This window comes from Geotrypetes seraphini, chromosome 15, assembly GCF_902459505.1.
Source record: "Geotrypetes seraphini chromosome 15, aGeoSer1.1, whole genome shotgun sequence".
Lineage (NCBI taxonomy): Eukaryota > Metazoa > Chordata > Amphibia > Gymnophiona > Dermophiidae > Geotrypetes > Geotrypetes seraphini.
In genome coordinates, this window is record NC_047098.1 from 52,804,571 (window position 1) to 52,825,502 (window position 20,932).

The following is a 20,932-nucleotide window of genomic DNA, read 5'->3' on the forward strand; positions in this document are numbered from 1 at the left end:
TAAATGATTTTTATTATTCCAGCAGTAAGAAGCAAATACAAACAGCAGTACCATTCAGGAAATAACATTTTCAAAAATATAATCAGTTCCTCTCCCATCCCCCCCTCCCCTCCCCTCCCCAAGAGTCCATGGCCAGTCCAACAGCTGAGAGTGGGAATAAAATCTTAAAGATTCAAAAGTCTACTGCGAGCACGCGGTGTGAGGTCCTGCCAGAAGTGCTCCCACACCTGACAAAATTTGCGACCCGGGCCAAGAGTCAAGTCTCCCACCATGCGTCTCTCCAGTATTGCGTGCACTATCATTAGGGATCTCCATTGTGCATATGACGGGGGATCATGGGAGACAAAGTACAACTGTAAACAAGACTCTCACCTGTCTAAAAATTCCCTGGAGTAAAATTTCTGGTGGGTGGGTGCACAGTGCTGAGTATACATGTAAGTGATTTTAAAAGTGTTTTTAAAAAAAAAAATCATGTTCTGTGTCTTTCAACATGATTTCCAGAAGACAGACATCAAGAAAAGTTATATAACATCTACAAAGCAAAGTTATTTACCTGTAGCAGGTGTTCTCCAAAGACAGCAGGTATATATTCTCATATGTGGGCGACGTCATCCACGTAACCCGATATGGACAGATACCCAGTGTACTGTCACTTTAAATTTTAAGGCACTACTTATATTACATTACATTAGTGACTTTTATTCTGCCATTACCTTGCGGTTCAAGGCGGATTACATAAGAGGTTATCTGGACATTTCCAGAAGAGTTACAGAGTTGAACGGGTTACATTGGGGAACTGAAGTGCTTCCTCCGGTGTTAGTTTGTTTTGATGGATTTCTTGAATAGCAGGGTTTTTATTTCTTTTCTGAAAGTTTTGTAGTCTGGTGTCATGGTCAGTAGATTGGATAGTTGGTGGTCTAGTTTCACTGCCTGCATGGCCAGTAGGCCATTGTACATTTTTTTTGCATTTGATGCCTCTGATAGGGGGATGCATGAATGGTGTCTGGGTTCTCCTTTGTGCATGCCGGTGCCTTCCTGCCCAATGTCAGCTTGTGGGATCTGCAACTCAGTAACAAAGCTAAGAAACCTACATATGGGCGGGTTTTGAGAATATGAGAATATATACCTGTTGTCTTTGAAGAACACCTGCTTCTGAGAAAATTAGAGAGTGATAGGATAGGAGGCAATGTTCAGTTGTGGATTAGGAATTGGTTATTGGACAGAAAACAGAAGATATGGTTAAATGGCCATTTTTCTTAATGGAAGATAGTAAATAGTGGAGTTTCACAGGGATCTGTACTGGGACCAGTGCTATTTAACTTATTTATAAATTATCTGGAAATTGGAACGAGTGAGGTGATAAATTTGCAGACGACACTAAACTGTTCAAAATTGTTAAAACGCATACAGACTGTGAAAAATTTCAGGCAGACCTTAATTGGCATTCAAATGGCAGATGAAATTTAATGTGGACAAATGCAAAATGATGTACATTGGGAAGAATAACCCAAATCATAGTTACCAGATGCTAGGGTCCACTTTGGGGATCAGCACCCAAGAAAAAGAACTGGATGTCATTGTAGACAATATGCTGAAACCTTCCATCAATTGTGCAGTGGCGCCAAAAAAAGCTAACAAGATGCAAGGGATTATTAGAAAAGGGATAATAAACAAGAATAAGATTATTATAATGCCTCACCTTGATTATTGCATCCAATTCAGGTCACCTTATCTAAAAAAAGATATAGTGGGACTAGAAAAGGTTCAAAGAAGAGCGACCAAGATGATAAAGGAGATGGAACTCCTCTCGTTTGAGGAAAGACTAAAGAGGTTAGGGCTCTTCAGCTTGGAAAAGATGGCTGAGGGGAGATATGATTGAAGTCTACAAAATCCTGAGTGGTATAGAACAGGTACAAGTGAATCAAATTATTACTCCTTCAAAAACTACAAAGACTAGGGGACTCTCGAAGTTGGACAAACAAGACTTGTATTGGTACAACCTTTTAAAAAATTCAGTTGCCTATGTTTTTACATTATTTGGCAGGGTAACTGGATTGTCTTTCAGACATGGATGTAGACATGAACCTAAAATTTGTGGTGGATGAACAGAAAAACAAGTGTCTATCAAATGTTGGAAATGTTCTTTGATGCCAGTAAGAATGGAGATGCCAGTAAGAATGGAGATATTTATGCTTCTTAGCTTTCTATGCAAGAGGTCCCTGAAGCACGTACTACCAACAAGGAGGAAGTGGTATCCCTATACTGCATTGACTCAGAAATATAATGTTCCTGATGTAGCTGGGCACATGATAGAGGGACTTTGCAGAAGGAAAGAGTCTGATCAGCAAATGAGACTCGTGTGGCCACATCAAAGGCAGATAATACTCAAATGATGTAGTTTAACAGTAGTTCATTTAAATCCAAAAGCAGTTTCTGCAGTTTTTTAAATTGTTGAATTCAGTTGCTTATTGTCTAAGATGTGTTAAGTTTCTACATATTGATACTCCTTCAGAATCACAGAACTTTGGAATAACCTTACTACCCCACTTCAGAATCTGGGCTCCCTCCAACTATTCCGAAAACATCTGAAAACTTGGCTATTCTCAAAAATGTAGAACTTCCTTCTATGGTATTTCATCTTTATACTAAGTTCCTCTAAACCTTCTTTATACTAAGTTCCTGTAACCCTTACTATGGAGTTCCTTCTTTATACCAGTTCCTGTAAACCGTGCCGAGCTCTATGATTGTGGAGATGATGCGGCATACAAACTTAAGGTTTAGTTTAGTCTCAAGTTTTTAGAGAATGACAAAGGGACAAAATTTGTCCTTGGCCCCGCGGGCTCTGTCCCCATCTCCGAGGATAACCCTGGATACTTGATCCTTTGAAATTCTCTAATTGAGAGCATCTCTTGAAGTCATTTGCTGCTTTGGACACGGAGGGGAAAACGGCTGACAAAAAATCAAAGGGCTCAATGGCTTGAGGAGCTCAAGGGAAGATTAGGTACTTACCTCGATAATATTCTTTCTGGAAAAAGGACATAAGTGTCTTAACAATAGGTGATATTCCTCTACTCGTTGAGTTGACTGCAGAAGGATGAAATTTACATTCTTCAGCTTTGCCTCTAGCCCCCCCCCCCCCTTTAGTTTGTACAAATCAAACAGCTCTAAAACAAGAAATAAGGAGGAGGGGGAATGGAGAGATTCCCTGCTAAAACATTTGTTCTGCTCTGTAAGACATAATTAACAAGGTTAAACACTGTAAACATCATAGGTGGAATGAACAGCAACCACCCGTCAAAATGCAACCAGCATTAAACTTATGGAGCTCACTTACCGTTTTTCGTTTTGTTCTCTTACCTTTTTTTACATATATCTGACAGGAGAAAAATCTCCAGCTTTGGACACGTGTGCTTGTCCGAACAGTATCAGGCAAACTCCAGACTAGATAATGACACAGGGACAAATTTGTTAACATCCCCAAAGGATCTATCTCCATCCCTGTTCAGTCCTAGTCCCATCCCTGCAGGCTCTGTCCCCATATGTAGAAGCATCGATCACTTTAAAATCATTAGTGTTAAAGGCTTGTGCAAGATGAAGACAGAACATGCAGGAATGGGGCAGGGACAGGGACAAAACTCATGGGGAAGAGATGGGGATATAGATAGATCCCGCAGGGATGGGGACAAATTTGTCCCCATGACATTCTCCACTCCAGACTGACAGGGCATTATGTCAAGACTCCTATGTCCTTTCTCCAGAAAGAAGATTATCAAGATAAGCATCTTTTCTTCCCTTCTGGATGTACCAAAGCAGTCTCCTGAGTAAGTCGGGACGTATGAGCCTGCCCTTAACACAGAGGATCCAAAAGCGGTATCCTCTCTCATTGCCACATCCACCCTATAAAAAAACACTTTGTACATGTATGGAGAGTGGACCATGTAGCTGCTCTATAAAACTCCCCCAATTCTCCATAATTAAGGCAGTAAGATCCAGATGTGACGGAAAAAATTAGTATCAGAGCAGATCAGAATCACACTCCTCAACTTGCTTGCAGAATGAAAAAACAAACAAACAAAAAACACCAAAAACTGCACGAATAGGGTTCTACAGCACTGGAGAAGGTGGAAGAGCTGAAGAATGCAAATGTCATCCTTCTGCAATCAGCTTGCAAGTAGCGGAATATCATCTATTGTCAAGTTTCATATGCCCAGTGCACCAGAAATAGAACTATACCCGAAAAAGGCTCGATGCTCCCAGTAGGGAGAGAGGGTTCACAGTGGCCTAAAGGACCAGAAAATAAAGGTGGAAAAAATAATCTAGACTGGACCTAGAGGAGGGAACTGAATTAAAAAAAGAAATGACAAACTGACCCCCCCCCCCCACATACAAAAAAACAAAACAAAGGGAGGACACCAAAAAAGGAAAACATAGAAATAGACGGCAGATAAGGGCCACGGCCCATCTTGTCTGCCCACCCCAATGACCCTCCCCTACCTTTCTCTATGAATAGATCCCACGTGTCTATCCCATTTGGCCTTAAAATCAGGCACGCTGCTGGCCTCAATAACCTGAAGTGGAAGACTATTCCAGCGATCAACCACCCTTTCAGTGAAAAAGAATTTCCTGGTGTCCCCATGCATTTTCCCACCCCTGATTTTCCACAGATGCCCCCTAGTTGCCGCGGGACCCTTGAAAAAGAAGATATCTTCTTCCAACTCGATGCGGCCCGTGAGATACTTGAATGTCTCGATAATGTCACCCCTCTCTCTGCGTTCCTCGAGTGAGTACAGCTGCAACTTATCCAGCTGTTCCTCGTATGGGAAATCCTTGAGTCCCGAGACCATCTGGGTGGCCATTCTCTGGACCGACTCCAGTCTCGGCACATCCTTACGGTAATGCGGCCTCCAGAATTGCACACAGTATTCCAGGTGGGGCCTCACCATGGATTTATACAATGGCATAATGACTTCAGGCTTACGGCTGACGAAACTCATAGAAACATAGAAAGATGACGGCAGAAAAGGGCTATAGCCCATCAAGTCTGCCCACTCTACTGACCCACCCCGATAAGTCTAGATGCTAGTGATTCGTGCTATGTAGGGATCCCACGTACATGTCCCATTTACTTTTAAAGTCAAGCACGCCGGTGGCCTCGACCACCTGCACCGGAAGCTTATTCCAGTGATCTACCACCCTTTCCGTGAAAAAATACTTCCTGGTGTCACTATTAAACTTTCCTCCTCTGAGTTTAAGCGGATGCCCTCTTGTGGTCGAGGGTCCCCTGGGCAAGAGGAAGACATCTTCCACCTCGACCCGTCCTGTGATGTATTTAAATGTCTCAATCATGTCCCCTCTCTCCCTGCGTTCCTCTAGAGTGTAGAGCCGCAGTCTGCTCAGTCTCTCTTCGTATGAGAGACCCTTGAACCCCAAGATCATCCTAGTGGCCATCCGCTGAACCGACTCGATTCTAATCACGTCTTTACGGTAATGTGGCCTCCAGAACTGCACACAGTACTCCAGATGAGGTCTCACCATGGTCCTGTACAGCGGCATTATGACTTCTGGTTTCCGACTGACGAAACTTCTTTTGATACATCCCATCATTTGCCTTGCCTTGGATGTGGCCTTCTCTACCTGCTTGGCAGCCTTCATGTCTGCACTGATGATTACTCCCAAATCTCGTTCTGCTGAGGTCGTGGCTAATGTTTCTCCATTTAGGGTGTAAGTTCTGCACGGATTTCTGCTACCGAGGTGCATGACCTTACATTTCATAGCATTGAAGCCTAGCTGCCATGTCGAGGACCAGTTTTCCAATGTACGAAGGTCCTGTGTCATACTATCCTGTAAAAAGCTTTCACTTACTATGTTGCACAGTTTTGCATCGTCGGCGAATAACGTTGCTTTACCCTGTAGCCCTCGTGTCAAGTCCCTTATGAATATGTTAAAAAGGAGAGGACCCAGGACCGAGCCCTGCGGCACTCCGCTGGTCACCTCTGATGTTTCAGAAAGGGTACCATTGACCATCACCCTCTGAAGTCTACCACTCAGCCAATCATTGACCCATGCAGTTATCGTCTCGCCCAACCCCATTGATTTCATCTTATTTAGTAGCCTGCGGTGTGGGACGCTGTCAAAAGCTTTGCTGAAATCCAAGTATACTATGTCCAGAGACTCTCCTGAGTCCAACTTTTCTGTTACCCAATCAAAGAAGCTGATGAGGTTGGATTGACACGACCTACCCTTAGTGAATCCATGTTGATTAGGATCCCTAAGATTTCCCTCATCCAAGATCGTGTCCAACTTACGTTTAATTAGTGTTTCCATGATTTTACATACTATCGATGTGAGACTCACTGGTCGGTAATTCGCAGCCTCTGCCCTGCAACCCTTTTTATGCAGAGGAACAACATTCGCTGTTTTCCAATCCTGGGGGACCCTCCCCTTCTTTAGGGAGAGATTGAAGAGCATGGCTAATGGTTCCGCCAGGACCTCGCACAGCTCTCTGAGCACTCTTGGGTGCAATTCGTCTGGACCCATAGCTTTGCTCACCTGGAGTCTTGACAATTCGCTGTAGACATCAGCTGGTGTGAACTCAAAATTCTGAAATCGGTCTTCCGCGCTTGACATTGCTTCCAGATGTGGCCCTTGCCCTGGTGCCTCGCAGGTAAAAACCGAGCAGAAGTATTCATTTAGTAGTTTGGCTTTATCGGAATCTGTTTCCGCGTAATTCCCGTCTGGTGTTTTGAGGCGTGTTATTCCATTTGTGTTTTTTTTCCTGTCGCTAATGTACCTGAAGAAGGATTTGTCCCCTTTCTTAATGTTCTTTGCTAGAGTTTCTTCCACCGCAAGCTTGGCCTCCCTGACTGCTGTTTTGACTGCTGCAGACCTGGCCTTATATTCAATGTTAGCTTCACTTGTTCCCGTACGTTTGTATGAAAGAAATGCTCTTTTTTTCTCCTTGACGAGGTGCGAGACCTCTTCAGTGAACCATCGGGGTTTTTTGTTTCTTTGTTGTTTATGTACCAATTTTATGTAGCGGATAGTTGCCTCGTGTAGGGTCAATTTCAGGTTTGACCACATGGCTTCCACATTATCAGTTGCCTTTTGATCCTGCAGCGTCTGCTGGACGAAATCTCCCATACGTGCGAAATCAGTGCCCCGGAAATTGAGTACCCTCGTTTTGGTTTGTGATTTAGGGAAACCTTTCCTGAGGTTGAACCATACCATGTTGTGGTCACTGGTAGCTAGCGTTTCTCCCACTGAGACCTCCGAGACACTCTCGCCGTTTGTAAGTATGAGGTCTAGGATGGCCTCGGCCCTAGTGGGCTCTAGTACCATTTGTTTGAGCTGTACTCCCATCATGGACGTCAAAATCCTCCTGCTACCACAAGTTGTTGCTGAGAGTGTGTTCCAGTCTACATCGGGCATGTTGAAGTCCCCTAGCAGAACAGTGTCCCCCCGTAGAGTAATATTTTCAATGTCTTCAATCAATTCATTATCCTTGTCCTCTGTTTGTCTTGGAGGTCTGTATACCACACCAAGGTACAAGCACTTTTCTCCACCTCTGGCTAGGTTGACCCAGATGGATTCCCCGGTGTACTTAACATCTGTGATCCTGGTTATCCTGATGTTCTCTTTGATGTAAATTGCTACCCCTCCTCCTAGCTTACCCTTCCTGTCTTGTCGAAGCAGGTTGTATCCTGGTATAGTTGTATCCCACCCATGGGAGTCCGTGAACCATGTTTCTGATATTGCCACCACATCTAGGTTGGCATTCACAATTTCTGTTTCCAGTTCTAGAAATTTATTCCCTAAACTATGTGCGTTGACATACATAGCTCTCCACTCTGTGCGTTTATTACACCTTTGTACAGAGATTCCTATCTGACTCAGAGTGTTTCCTAGTGAACCTTTAGCAGTGAGGGTACTTACCTCGGACTTAGAAGCGCAGTTTTGGTTCACCACATCAGGATTGTTTCTTACTGCACTGGTATATAAGTGGGTACCCTCCCCCGACTTACCTAGTTTAAAGCCCTCCGAAGTAGGCGGGCTAAACGGTGTCCGAAGACGTTCTTACCTCTGCTGGTCAGGTGAAGTCCGTCTGGTCCCTGGAGTCCCTGTAGTGCCTCTCCATGATGTAGGAATCCGAAGTTCATTTCTCGGCACCATCGTTGTAGCCATTCGTTTGTCTTCAGGATGCGTTCGTCTCTGTCCCTTCCCTTGCCCCTAACAGGAAGAATAGAGGAGAATACTACCTGTGATCCTGTCTGCTTCAGCTTTTCTCCCAGAGCTCCGAAGTCTCTAGCTATGTCCTCCGGCACATTCCTGGCAGTGTCATTAGTTCCGACGTGGATGAGCAGCATGGGAAAGTGGTCCCGGGGGCTGAGAAGTCTATCAAGTCTGGCGGTCACGTCCCGTATTCTGGCTCCTGGCAGGCAGCAGACCTCCCTCGACTGCATATCCGGTCTGCATATTGGTCCCTGCGTATGCATCCTATGATTTGCCTTGCCTTGGATGAAGCTTGCTCCACTTGATTGGCAGTCTTCATGTTCTCACTGACGATCACCCCCAAGTCTCGTTCTGCTTCAGTTCTTGTTAGGATCTCGCCATTAAGGTGTAAGTCTTGCATGGATTTTGGCTGCCCAGGTGCATGACTTTGCATTTTTTGGCATTGAAGCTGAGTTGCCAGGACCTAGACCAGCGCTCCAGTAGGAGTAGGCCGTGCATCATGTTGTCGGACATTGAATTTATGTCTGTTGTGCTTTTGCCCACTACATTGCTTAGTTTGGCATCATCGGCGAATAATGTTATTTTACCTCGCAGCCCTTCTGCCAAGTCTCTTATAAAGATGTTGAATAGGATCGGGCCCAGGACCGAGCACTGCGACACTCCACCGATTACCTCCGTAATTTCGAAAAGGTTTGATGCGCCAAGAACACTGAAGACTCAGCTTCTCAGCTCAACAAAAAATGAAGAACTGCATGTCCTGTGAGTCAATGTCAGGCAGGAAGGCACTGGCACGTCTGTGGTATGAGCAGTGCCTTAAAATTTAAAGTGATAGTACACTTTGTATCTGTCCATACCAGGTTCCGTGGATGACATCATATACCTGTTTGTCCTCAGAGAACAAATGTTACTGTCAGGAATGGAAGACAAGAATGTATAAGGAAAAGGTTAATGTAGAAATATCTTCCCTATTTACACCCCTTCCTTCAACTAATAACAGTACATCAAATTCTTGAACCACTACTTGAACTTGCAGCAGTAAACTGCCATATGTTTACTGAAACACAATATATCAAGATATTGAATAAACTAAACTTCTATGAAGCACAGATACAGGGTAACTTCTTCCTTTACTAAAACTGAGAACAGCAGTAGTGATAGATGTTGCTTGCCCCCTACTTCCCCCCCCCACCATAAAAAGAAAGCTATTTTTTGGGAAAGTAGCTTCAGATATACTCCATGATTTAAGATGTAATCATAGGCCTGCAGAGAAACTTCTTCGTAAGCTGTCCATCCAGTTCTAAGATTGTGCCAGTTTTAGAGAAAAATTACATAGGCACAAATACACATCTGCTTCTTTATTTATTAGACTGCTTAGAAAGCTGACCCAGTGATATGTTACAGTGCAATTCACCAGCATGAACACTAACTTGCTGTGGGCTGCCTGAATCTAAATGTGTTAGGTTTAACCCAGTTTCATATTATACTTCTGGATTCAGTCCAGCGGCAAAGAGGAAGCACACCGCACAAGATATATAGTCTGGTGCCAGCCTTCAATGCAGTACTATTTCTTTTCTTAAGATTTAGAACATTTTTAGGTAAGAACTTTCTATATACCTCCAACCCCTCCCTATACAATGAGGTGCCTCAACATAAATTACAAAAACAATGGTACTTGCCTTCTACTGGTGTTGGCAAGGTTGGAATTCCAGGTTGGGAATAACACAAATACATCTGTTGGTCCAGACTGCGCAAAGCATGAAACGTGGGGTGTGTATGCTGTTGTACAAATATATGTCCTGCATTTACTACATTAACCACAATAACCTCTACTGTGATGCCATCTGGAAGCATAAGCTGCAAAACAAAGGAAAAAATTGGTATCTTTCTACAATAAATAGAATACAATTTTGACTTGAATCATAACTTTTACCATCTCAAATTCATTTGCTTTGTACTATGCAATGAGAAGTCTCTACATGTCACTGTTCTTTCATTAAATTAAACTGGGATAATGAGTCCAGCACGGTCTTGAAGAATACAGACAATATGTGGGTGATGGGAATATCATCCATAGGTAGTTAACATAGGTTACTCTAATTCACTTCTGAAAATCAATTCTAGAACATTCATTTTTTAATGTACCGTATACCTAATTTTAGACTTTATATTACATAACTGTCAAAGGTTTATCAGCATTTAAACACTCTACTTGAATGTATAGTTATTCTCCAACCCGTTTAAAGTGATAGTAAAACTTAAATTCCACCCCCTCCTAACAAGATAATTCTCCAGATTTCTACTTCATATAATAAATCTAGAAACGGATATTTTGGATTTAGTGAGCTCCTAAAGTCAAGCAACTAGACTGGAGTTAGAGTAAAAAAAAAAAAATGAAGAATCCATAAAAAAAATGTTTCTGCACAAACAAATTCAGGTCAATATTGAGTATCAACAGGGGGAAGCCCCGAAACAGCCTCCTGCCACTCAGCTGTTTGGGGCCTTAGGTATCCAGGCCAATCAGGGCCTTATATCCCCTTTCCCAGAAGGCAGGCCTGCTGGCAGGAGGGAGTGAATATCCCTCTTACCAGATTTCTACAATGAGGTACGAGGGGGTGGGGGGAGGTTGAGGATAATACAACTGAAGTCGACCTTTGATGGGTTGGGGAAAAGGCTGAGAAGGAAGAATTTTGGCTATGCTCTGTAAAAGTTATGTTCTTATAAGCTCTGGAATAAATTGCCAGAGGTTGTGGTAAAAGCGGATAGCGTAGCTGGTTTTAAGAAAAGTTTGGACAATTTCCTGGAGGAAAAGTCCATAGTCTGTTATTGAGAAAAACATGGGGGAAGTCACTGCTTGCCCTGGATCAGTAGCATGGAATATTGCTACTCCTTGGGTTTTGGCCAGGTACTAGTGACCTGAATTGGCCACTGTGAGAACAGGCTACTGGGCTTGATGGACCATTGGTCTGACTCAGTAAGGCTATTCTTACGACAACTGCAGGAGGATCAACGAGAACTACGATCCTCTTCCAACATCCAGAAAAACTGATTCATAGGGAGCAACATACGGCAGCTTTCAGAACACCTGAGTAGAGGTCATCAACCTATTCAACAATAATTCGGCCCTTGAAAAGACAGCCGCTGAAGGAGATCCTTGAAGCAGTGTCCTCCTCCAAAGACAGATTCAAACAGTTTGGCTTTCAGACTTTGCACCAGCAGGACAAGTACTAAGAACTCGAATGAGATCATAAAGGGCACCTAGCACCCCAGGCACACCAACCAGCACCAGCAGAAGACAGGCATGCACCTCCACAGAGGATGCATTTTGCAGATTGGAATGACAGGCACGCATCAAAGGAAGTGGCCACCATCACTCAGCTACCTGAGGGTGCTAGAAAATAACATTTTGTATCATAACAGCCTGCTGCGATTCTGAGAGACCTGAAACTTCACTCATCACTAGGGAGTGAATCTGGAAAATCTGCGCCAGAGCAGAATCTACCTCAGGCTGTGCAAACCTGCCAAAAAGAAGGATTCAGGAGATAAAGTGCAAACATAGCTTTAGCAGATTGGAAAGAGCTTTCCAGGGATCACATTGTTCTGAAACTGGACCTAGGAGATGTGGATGGAAAGGAAAAGGCACAAAACAGTCCAGGACTAAAAGGCACAAAACAGTCCAGGACTGAAGACTGAAAGGTGGAAAATCCAAATGGAGCTCTTTCAGAATATCTGCTATTAAAAAAGCGGACAGAAGCCTGCTGAAAATGTGAAGAATGATCAGCACTTCCAAATCCGGGCACTTAGGATAGCTGAGGAGACCAGCCTCAGCTGGATCCAAATTAAACACAGTGGCAGGAGACAGAAGAAACAAAATCTGCATGGCAACTACTGCAATCGAGGTCTGGCACGGCAAGACAAGAGAGTTCCCAAACAGGAAGCTTCACCACAGACACCATTGACTGAAAAAGCCCCAACGTGCCCGCAGGCTGCGTTAAACGAGCGGGGTCTGTAGGATACACCATTCAGAGGCACCAAATAAAATCTAGTGAAAAGGCCCACTTAGCAACCATGGCAGCGCACTGTTGAGGTACATACGCCACATCAAAAGAGTCCCCAGACTCAGAATGCGGGTGTAATAGTTTTGCAGATTGATGATTTAATTAATACGGTTTGAGCCTAGTGGGAGATATAGTAAAATGTCATCTGCGAAGGAGTGTATGTAGATTTGGTATTTTAGAGCAATGTCTATTACTGGTCTTCATAGAGACTAAAGAGTAAAGGAGACAGCAAGGCTCTGTTATCCTATTGCAGCTTTCGGAAATTAGGACCACATTGTGCGATAAGTTTATTACTTAGTGAGTTTTATTATTGAAATTGTTACAAATATTTGTATTTTTTACTGTATTATTGTATTTCACTGACTGTCCAGCTCTTTTTTAATGTAAACCTCCTAGAACTTTTGGTAATGGCAGTAAAAAAGAATAAAGTTATTATTATTATTGGGGCACTCCATATTTGATTGATTTTGGCTCTGAAAGGTTGTTCCTAGGAGTACACTTTGGGATTTTTGGTCCAAGAAGGAAGAGAGCCAGCTCAGTGCTGTATTGGAGATCCCAATATTTTTAAGCTTAGAAATGGGAAGGGGGTAGCTAAGAGTGTTGAAGGCAGCGCTTAAATCTAAAACGACCAGTAGCACTTTGTTGCCCAGCAGAGATCAGCAGTCATTGATGTTTTGGTGCTGTAGAATTTCTTGAATCCTGATTGATAGGTAGAAAGAACTTCTTGTTTGTCAATAAAATTCTGTAATTGCATTAAAACTACCTTTTCTAGGACCTTGGAGATGAACGGTAAGTTGGAAACAGGCTTGAAGTTAGTATGGTGGGATCCAAGGAGGGTTGGGTTTTTTTTTGGGGGGAGGGGGGTATTAGAATGGGCCGAACAGCAGCAGATTTCCAGTTTGTGGGCACTACTCCAGATTTTAACAAAAAAATAAAAAAGGAAACATGATGGCAGATAAAGGCCAAATGGCCCATCCAGTCTACCCACCCACAGCATCCATTATCTCCTCCTCTCCCTAAGAGATCCCACATGCCTGTCCCAAGCTTTCTTGAATTCACACATAGTCCTCTTCTCCATCACCTCTACCGGGAGCCTATTCATTTCAACTACCACCCTTTCTGTAAAAAAGTGTTTTCTTAGATTACTCCTGAGTCTAACACCTCTTAACTTCATCCTATGACCTCTCACTGAGCTTCCTTTCAAATGAAAGACTCGCTTCATGCACATTTATGCCATGTAGGTATATAAATGTCTCCTTCCTATCTTCCCTCTCCTGCCTTTTCTCCAAAGTATACATATATTGAGATATAAGTCTCTTATTTTATTCTTTATTTATACATTTTCAAGCATTTGACAATAATACAGTCAAAAAGCAAATACAGTGGTACCTTGGATTACGAGCATAATCCGTTCCAGAAGCATGCTCGTAATCCAAAATGCTCGTTTATCAAAGCGAGTTTCCCCATAGGAAATAATGGAAACTCGCTTTGATAGGTTCCTACCCTCCACCCCCCCCCACCGAGGCCAGCAGCGCTGTTCCCCCCCCAAGAACCGGCATTGCTCCCTCAAAGGCCCCCCCGTGAACTGTCACCCTCCCCCCCATGATCCGGCAACCCCCTGCCGCGACCTGAGGTCCCCCAACCCACCCGAACCCTCTTCTTACTTCAGTGTAGCCTCCGCACCGGCACCAGCATGTCCTGCCGGTGCCCGAAGATCTGCCTCCTGTGCTGGGCCTTGAGCACATGCGCATGCTCAAGGCCTGAGAGTTCACATTCTCCCAGTTCTTAAAGAGCTTCCTTGAGAAGATTGTGGAGAGGCAACTAAGAAGCTCATTAGGAGGCTCATCATAATCTTAAGGCAGGGGTGCCCAACAGGTCGATCGCGATCGACCGGTAGCTCGCCAAGGCAAAGTGAGTCGATCATCCAGGATTCCCTTTGCCTTGGCGATCTATCGGGCCGATCAATCTTCCTCTCCCCGACGTCAATTCTGCCGTCGGAGAGGAAGTTCGGGCCAGCCAATCGCTGCCTGGCTGGGCGGAACTTCCTCTCCGACGGCAGAATTGACGTCGGGGAGAGGAAGATTGATCGGCCCGAAGCAGAGAAAGCATGGTGTGGCGGCGGCAGCTTTGGGGCCTGTTATCCATTGGTGGCGTTTGGGTCCTGTTCCCCGATGGCAGCGGCTTAGGGAAGGGCAGGGAGAAAGAAAGAAAGGGGCGCAGGCAGGGAGACAGAAGGAAAGAAGAGAAACAGGAAAAAAAAGAAAAGGGGCATGAAGAGAGAAAGAAAGAAAGGGCAGGGAGAGAGGAAGAAAAAGTTGGGGGAAGGAATGAGGTTTGGAGGAGAGGAAGCATACAGGCTGAAAGAAAGATTTGATGCACAGTCAGAAGAAGAAAGTGCAACCAGAGGCTCATGAAATCACCAGACAAGGTAGGAAAAATGATTTTATTTTAAATTTAGTGATCAAAATGTGTCTGAATTTATATCTGCTGTCTATATTTTACAATATGTAATGTAATGTAATGTAATGTAATTTATTTCTTATATACCGCTACATCCGTTAGGTTCTAAGCGGTTTTCAGAAAATATACATTAAAATTATAAGTAAGAAAGGTACTTAGAAGTTCCCTGACTGTCCCGAAGGCTCACAATCTAACTAAAGTACCTAGAGAGTAATAAAGTGCAAAGTAAGGAAAGAGAAAAAATGAAAAATAATCAATTTAACAAAATTGTGTGCTTTGAAAGATAGAAGAGAAGAGAGAAAGGAATAGATGTAGAAGGAGGAACCGTTGAAAAAAAGAATTCTGGAGAAATTTAAATGATAGAAATAGAAAAAAAAAAAAAACCCCACAAAAAAACCTTGACTTCAATCCACAGTTTCAGCTTCAATATAAAGGACTTTTACAGGTAAGAGATTTGGTTGATAGATCTAGGCTGTCCATGTCTCCTCTTCTGTGATGGTCTCCTCCTTGAAATCCTTTCCACCTTAGATCACCCGTGCTCCAGCTGCTATCTCGAATAGCCGATCCAAGGAGACTGCTCCAGAAGAGGCCTGTGGTGGTTGTAAGAAATTCCTCCTCTTGAAAAAGCCACTCGGTACTGATTCTGGTACAATATGGTCCCCTTTTACTAAACCACAATAGTGGTTTTTAGCGCAGGGAGCCTATGAGCGTCGAGAGCAGCGCTGGGCATTCAGCGCAGCTCCCTGCGCTAAAAAATGCTATTGTGGTTTAGTAAAAAGGGAGGGGGGTGGGTATTTGTCTATTTTTGTATGGTTGTTACTGAGGTGACAGTGCATAGAGTCATCTGCTTTGACCTCTTTGAAAAAAACCCAGAATAGGAATGATAATTAACAATTCTATGCGTACAGTATGCGTTGTGTTTTTTTAAAATTTTATTGTTGGTAGATCATTTTGACTTGGTCATTTTAAAAGTAGCTCGAGAGTCAAAAAAGTGTGGGCACCCCTGATCTAAGGCATCAAGGAGCTCTGCTCAGGACTCAGTATCTGCCTCCAATTTGACAGGCAGAGCTTTCACCATCTGCCTGATATGCTTGGTAAAAGAAAGTCCCTCATCCGAAGGATGCCATAATGTAGGCTCATACTCAGTATTAGTATTGTGTTGAGACAGGTCAGAATCAACATCTTGTACTCCCAGGAGATTCTCTGTAGGATGAAGATTTTCTAGATCGATTAGTCTGAAGAGTGAGCGCGTCTAGAAGAGCTTCTTCGACAATATCGGTACCAATCCGATGATGAAGACGCGCGACGTCAATGAAATGGAGAGTCGATACAGTGCAATGATCTCTTGGATCTAGAACAAGCAGCGGTACCATGTGATGTCAATGCTGCAATAGAGAGTGTCAATGCTGCAATGGAGACCTCGTACCGGTGCCATGTGGCCTTGATGTGCTAAGCTCAGGCTGGGCCGGTATCAAGGGAGTCAATGCAAGCACTGGTGCCGAATGCAACCTAAATAGGTCACCGAGCTCCCTGTGGAAGAACTCTTTCTGTTGTTCTCCGAAGAGTTGCACTGATACCCTTGGCTCAGCAGCTGGCACCATTGGTGCTGCAGGGTGTTGAGGGGTGGGAGACACCTTAAAACTTGCATGTAGAAGGAAAACCCGAGGAGATACAGCCCAGCCCAGTGATACAGGAGGTGGAGCTGAAAATGTAGATGATGCCTCCTATGCAACTTGTGATTAGAGGTGAATAACCCACTGGCTCAAGACTCATATACCTTTTGCATTAGAAAAATTAATTACAGTAAAACCTTGGATTACAAGTAACTTGGTTTGCAAGTAATTTGGTTTGTAAGTGTTTTGCAAGACAAGCAAAACATTTTATTAAATTTTAACTTGATAAACAAGCAATGTCTTGCAATACAAGTACATACAGTATACACACATCATAACTGAGCCGATGGTTGTTCTCTCTCCGACACTGCAAGAGTGTAGTGACTGTTCTAAATGAGCAAAGTCTTGCAATACGAGTACATGTAGTATACACACGTCACATTATCAAAACTGAGCTGATGGTTCTTCTCTCTCTGACACTGCAAGAATGTAGTGACTGTTCTAAATGAGTGAGGTCTTGCAATACAAGTACGTATCGTATTTTGTATAAAAATTTTTTGAGTTGTGGAACAAATCATCTGAGTTTCCATTATTTCTTATGGGGAAATTTGCTTTGATATTAGAGTGTTTTGGATGACAAGCTTGTTTTCAGAACGAATTATGCTCGTAAACCAAGGTTTTACTGCAATTAGGTTATTTAGCCCATCCTCCCAAAGGAGACCAGAAAGGGCTACATACATAATGTAAATAAGGAGTGCGAATAACAGACTTGGGTAATTCAGAATATCTTAGATAACATACAATGGCAGGAACATTCAACATAGTATAAATTAGGCAACTAGGTAATACAGCCTGATGTTAAAGGAGACAATGTAACAATAAACATTAATGGATGGGAGATGCAGACTGGGGTTCTTGCATAGGGAGGCTGATTACTTTCATGGTAAATGGGATGAAGACATCTTTGGTTCACTATTCCACAAGCAGAAAATCCCAGTTTCAGGTAATATCAAGTAAAGAGGTAATTTTTACTGCTTTCCTGAAGTTTACTAGGCCTTTCAATGATCTGACAGACATTGGCATTTGGTTTCAGAGCTTCAACAAGAATTGGGAGTAGACTTGCCTTCGGGCATTCTCCAAATGAAGAGACAGGGTTAGAAGTATGTGTAACTGCCTCTTCTCCTGTGACCTTAATGGAGACCTTGGAATGTAGGGCGGAAACTTAACCAATATAAAGCAAGAGACCATACTGTGGAAGAGTTTAAAAGCTAGCACCAGGCCCTTGAAAGATGCAACATTCAGTAATGGGCAGCCAGTGTGCGGAGATCAGTGTTAGGGAAACGGTCACAGATGCGAAGGTTCTTTAGTAGACAACTCCCTGCATTTTGTATGCATTGTAGATGTTGAAGGTTTTTTGCAGACGTTCCTAAAAATAGTGAATTGCAAAAATCCAAGCGTGATAAGACAAAAGCATAGAGAAGTTGAGCAAATTCTGATTCAGAAAAGTATAACCGGAGTTGTTGTAGTTAGTGCAGGTAGTAGAATGAGGCTGAATCAACTTTTTAGTGACAGGCTATTTTAGTGACAGGCTTTTTAGTGAAGTATTATTTCCAGACTGCATCCCTGGTCTTTGGCAGTAAGGATGGTGGTTCCCCAAGAGAGGGACAGGTGAGTGTAAGTGCAGTTTCCTCTAAATATACAGAGGAGTTTTGGTTTTTGCAGCATGTAGTTTATTAACATCATCCAATTTTTAATTTCCGAAAGATAGTTTTGCAGATTGATGATTTAATTAATACGGTTTGAGCCTAGTGGGAGATATAGTAGAATGTCATCTGCGAAGGAGTGTATGTAGATTTGGTATTTTAGAGCAATGTCTATTACTGGTCTACATAGAGACTGAAGAGTAAAGGAGACAGCAAGGCTCTGTTATCCTATTGCAGCTTTCGGAAATTAGGACCACTTTGTGCGATAAGTGAGTTTTATTATTGAAATTCTATGTTACAAATATTTGTATTTTTTACTGTATTATTGTATTTCACTGACTGTCCAGCTTTTTTTTAATGTAAACCTCCCAGAACTTTTGGTTATGGCAGTAAAAAAGAATAAAGTTATTATTATTATTGGGGCACTCCATATTTGATTGGTTTTGGCTCTGAAAGGTTATTCCTAGCAGTACATTTTCGGATTTTTGGTCCAAGAATGAAGAGAGCCAGCTGTATTGGAGATCCCAATATTTGTAAGCTTAGAAATGGGAAGGGTGTAGCTAAGAGTTTTGAAGGCAGTACTTAAATCTAAAAAGACCAGTAGCACTTTGTTGCCCAGCAGAGATTAGCAGTCATTGATGTTTTGGTGCTGTGGAATTTCTTGAATCCTGATTGATAGGTAGAAAGAACTTCTTGTTTGTCAATAAAATTCTGTAATTGCATTAAAACTACCTTTTCTAGGACCTTGGAGACGAACGGTAAGTTGGAAACAGGCTTGAAGTTAGTATGGTGGGATCCAAGGAGGGTTTTTTTTTTTTTTTTTTGGGGGGGGGGGGATGTTAGAATGGGCCTAACAGCAACAGATTTCCAGTTTGTGGGCACTACTTCAGATTTTAACAAAAAAAAAAAAAAAAAAAAAGGAAACATGATGGCAGATGAAGGCCAAATGGCCCATCCAGTCTATCCACCCACAGCATCCATTATCTCCTCCTCTCCCTAAGAGATCCCACATGCCTCTCCCAAGCTTTCTTGAATTCACACATAGTCCTCTCTTCTCCACCACCTCTACCGGGAGCCTATTCCATGCAACTACCACCTTTCTGTAAAAAAGTGTTTTCTTAGATTACTCCTGAGTCTAACACCTCTTAACTTCATCCTATGACCTCTCATTGAGCTTCCTTTCAAATGAAAGACTCGCTTCATGCACATTTATGCCATGTAGGTATATAAATGTCTCCTTTCTATCTTCCCTCTCCAGCCTTTTCTCCAAAGTATACATATGTTGAGATCTAAGTCTTATTTTATTCTTTATTTATACATTTTCAAGCATTTGACAATAATACAGTCAAAAAACAAATACAGTGGTACCTTGGATTACGAGCATAATCAGTTCCAGGAGCATGCTCGTAATCCAAAATGCTCGTTTATCAAAGCGAGTTTCCGCATAGGAAATAATGGAAACTCGCTTTGATAGATTCGCACCCTCCACCCCCCCCGAGGAAAAAAATCTATTTAGTAAGAATTAATTATCCTTACTTCTCATTAGAGGTCTGCACGGGAACGGGGATCGTGGAAATCCGCCCTAACCCACAGGACTCCCACAGGTTCCCCCTCTGGCCAACGGGACTCCCACGGGGATGGAAGGCTATGGAAGCAGGGTTCATCCATATAATATAATGGACATGTCAGCCTTAGTAAAAGAGGGGGTTTATAAGTTACTTACCTGAACAGAAAACAAAAAAAAGGGTTCCACCAAAGAGATTCCACAAGGAAAACAGCAGCGCAAACACAAAAGAAACTGTGCAATTGATGATTCTGTCAGAAGTAATTGCTGCTTTTTATGGGGACGGGCAGGGATGGAGGTGTGGAGGGATGGAGGGTTTACGAGTGCACCGGTTTGCGAGTGTTTTGCAAGACGAGCAAAACATTCACAAAACTGGCGCCTCGGAAACCGAGCGTGGCTTGATTTATGAGCGCCCCCCCTGATCCGGCACCCTCCCCCCCCACGATCCGGCACCCCCCTGCCGCGATTGGGCACCCTCCCCCGCCGCTTCTTACCGTCTTCTGGGCCTGGGCACCGGCACCGGCATGTCCTGTGGGTTGGTGCCGGTGCCTGAAGATCTGCCTCCTCTTCTTGCTGGGCCTTGAGCATCTGCGCATGCTCAAGGCCTGCGAGTACATGTTTTCTCTGACATTTCAAAGCGAGTTTCCATTATTTCCTATGGGGAAACTCGCTTTGATAAACGAGCATTTTGGATTACGAGCATGCTCCTGGAACGGATTATGCTCGTAATCCAAAGTACCACTGTAATTCCTTGCGGGGATGGGTGGGGACGGAGAGGATCCTGACAGTGACGGGTGGGGACGGAGAGGATCCTGACAAGGACGGGTGGAGATGGAGAGGATCCTGGCGGAGATGGGTGGGATTTCTGTCCCCGTGCAACTCTCTACTTTTCATGATTAAAAGAAAAATAAGGTCCAATCCTAAGCATATATTAGTCCTCAATAACTGGAGGCGGAGCTGATAGATTAGGCTGAAATCATCAAGTCCAAATAAGAAAAAGGGGGAAGAAAGACATAGCTTGACGGCCCCAAAACAAATTTTGCAAAACGGTTTTACTTGATTGCACTTCTCATACAAGAGGAACTCTAAAGTTTAGTAGTTATAAAATTTAGAAAACTGCTGCGGCGGCTCGTAGAAAACATATCCTTATATAACATAACACACTTACAAGGGTAACGCAATACAAAAGTTTTCTCCAACTGTAATACCTGCGGTCTTAACAAAAGAAACTTTTTTCTCCTCTTCTGAGTAGGTCGAGATAAATCGGGGTACATTTTCACTTTACATGACATAAAGGGTACATATCTC

General features: G+C 43.2%; 1 protein-coding gene across 4 annotated transcripts in view; it reads right to left on the reverse strand.

Annotated features, from left to right (window-relative positions):
* The window catches only part of AKAP1 (A-kinase anchoring protein 1), a 192,839-nt gene that overhangs the window by 67,375 nt on the left and 104,532 nt on the right, over positions 1-20,932 (reverse strand). For all 4 annotated transcript variants that reach the window (XR_004537072.1, XM_033921572.1, XM_033921574.1 and 1 more), the window contains exon 6: positions 9,906-10,083. Coding sequence is in view for 3 of the 4 variants with exons in the window: in XM_033921572.1 (XP_033777463.1) it covers positions 9,906-10,083 (178 nt within the window). In the remaining variant the exon portion in view is untranslated. The remainder of the gene's footprint in view (positions 1-9,905; positions 10,084-20,932) is intronic.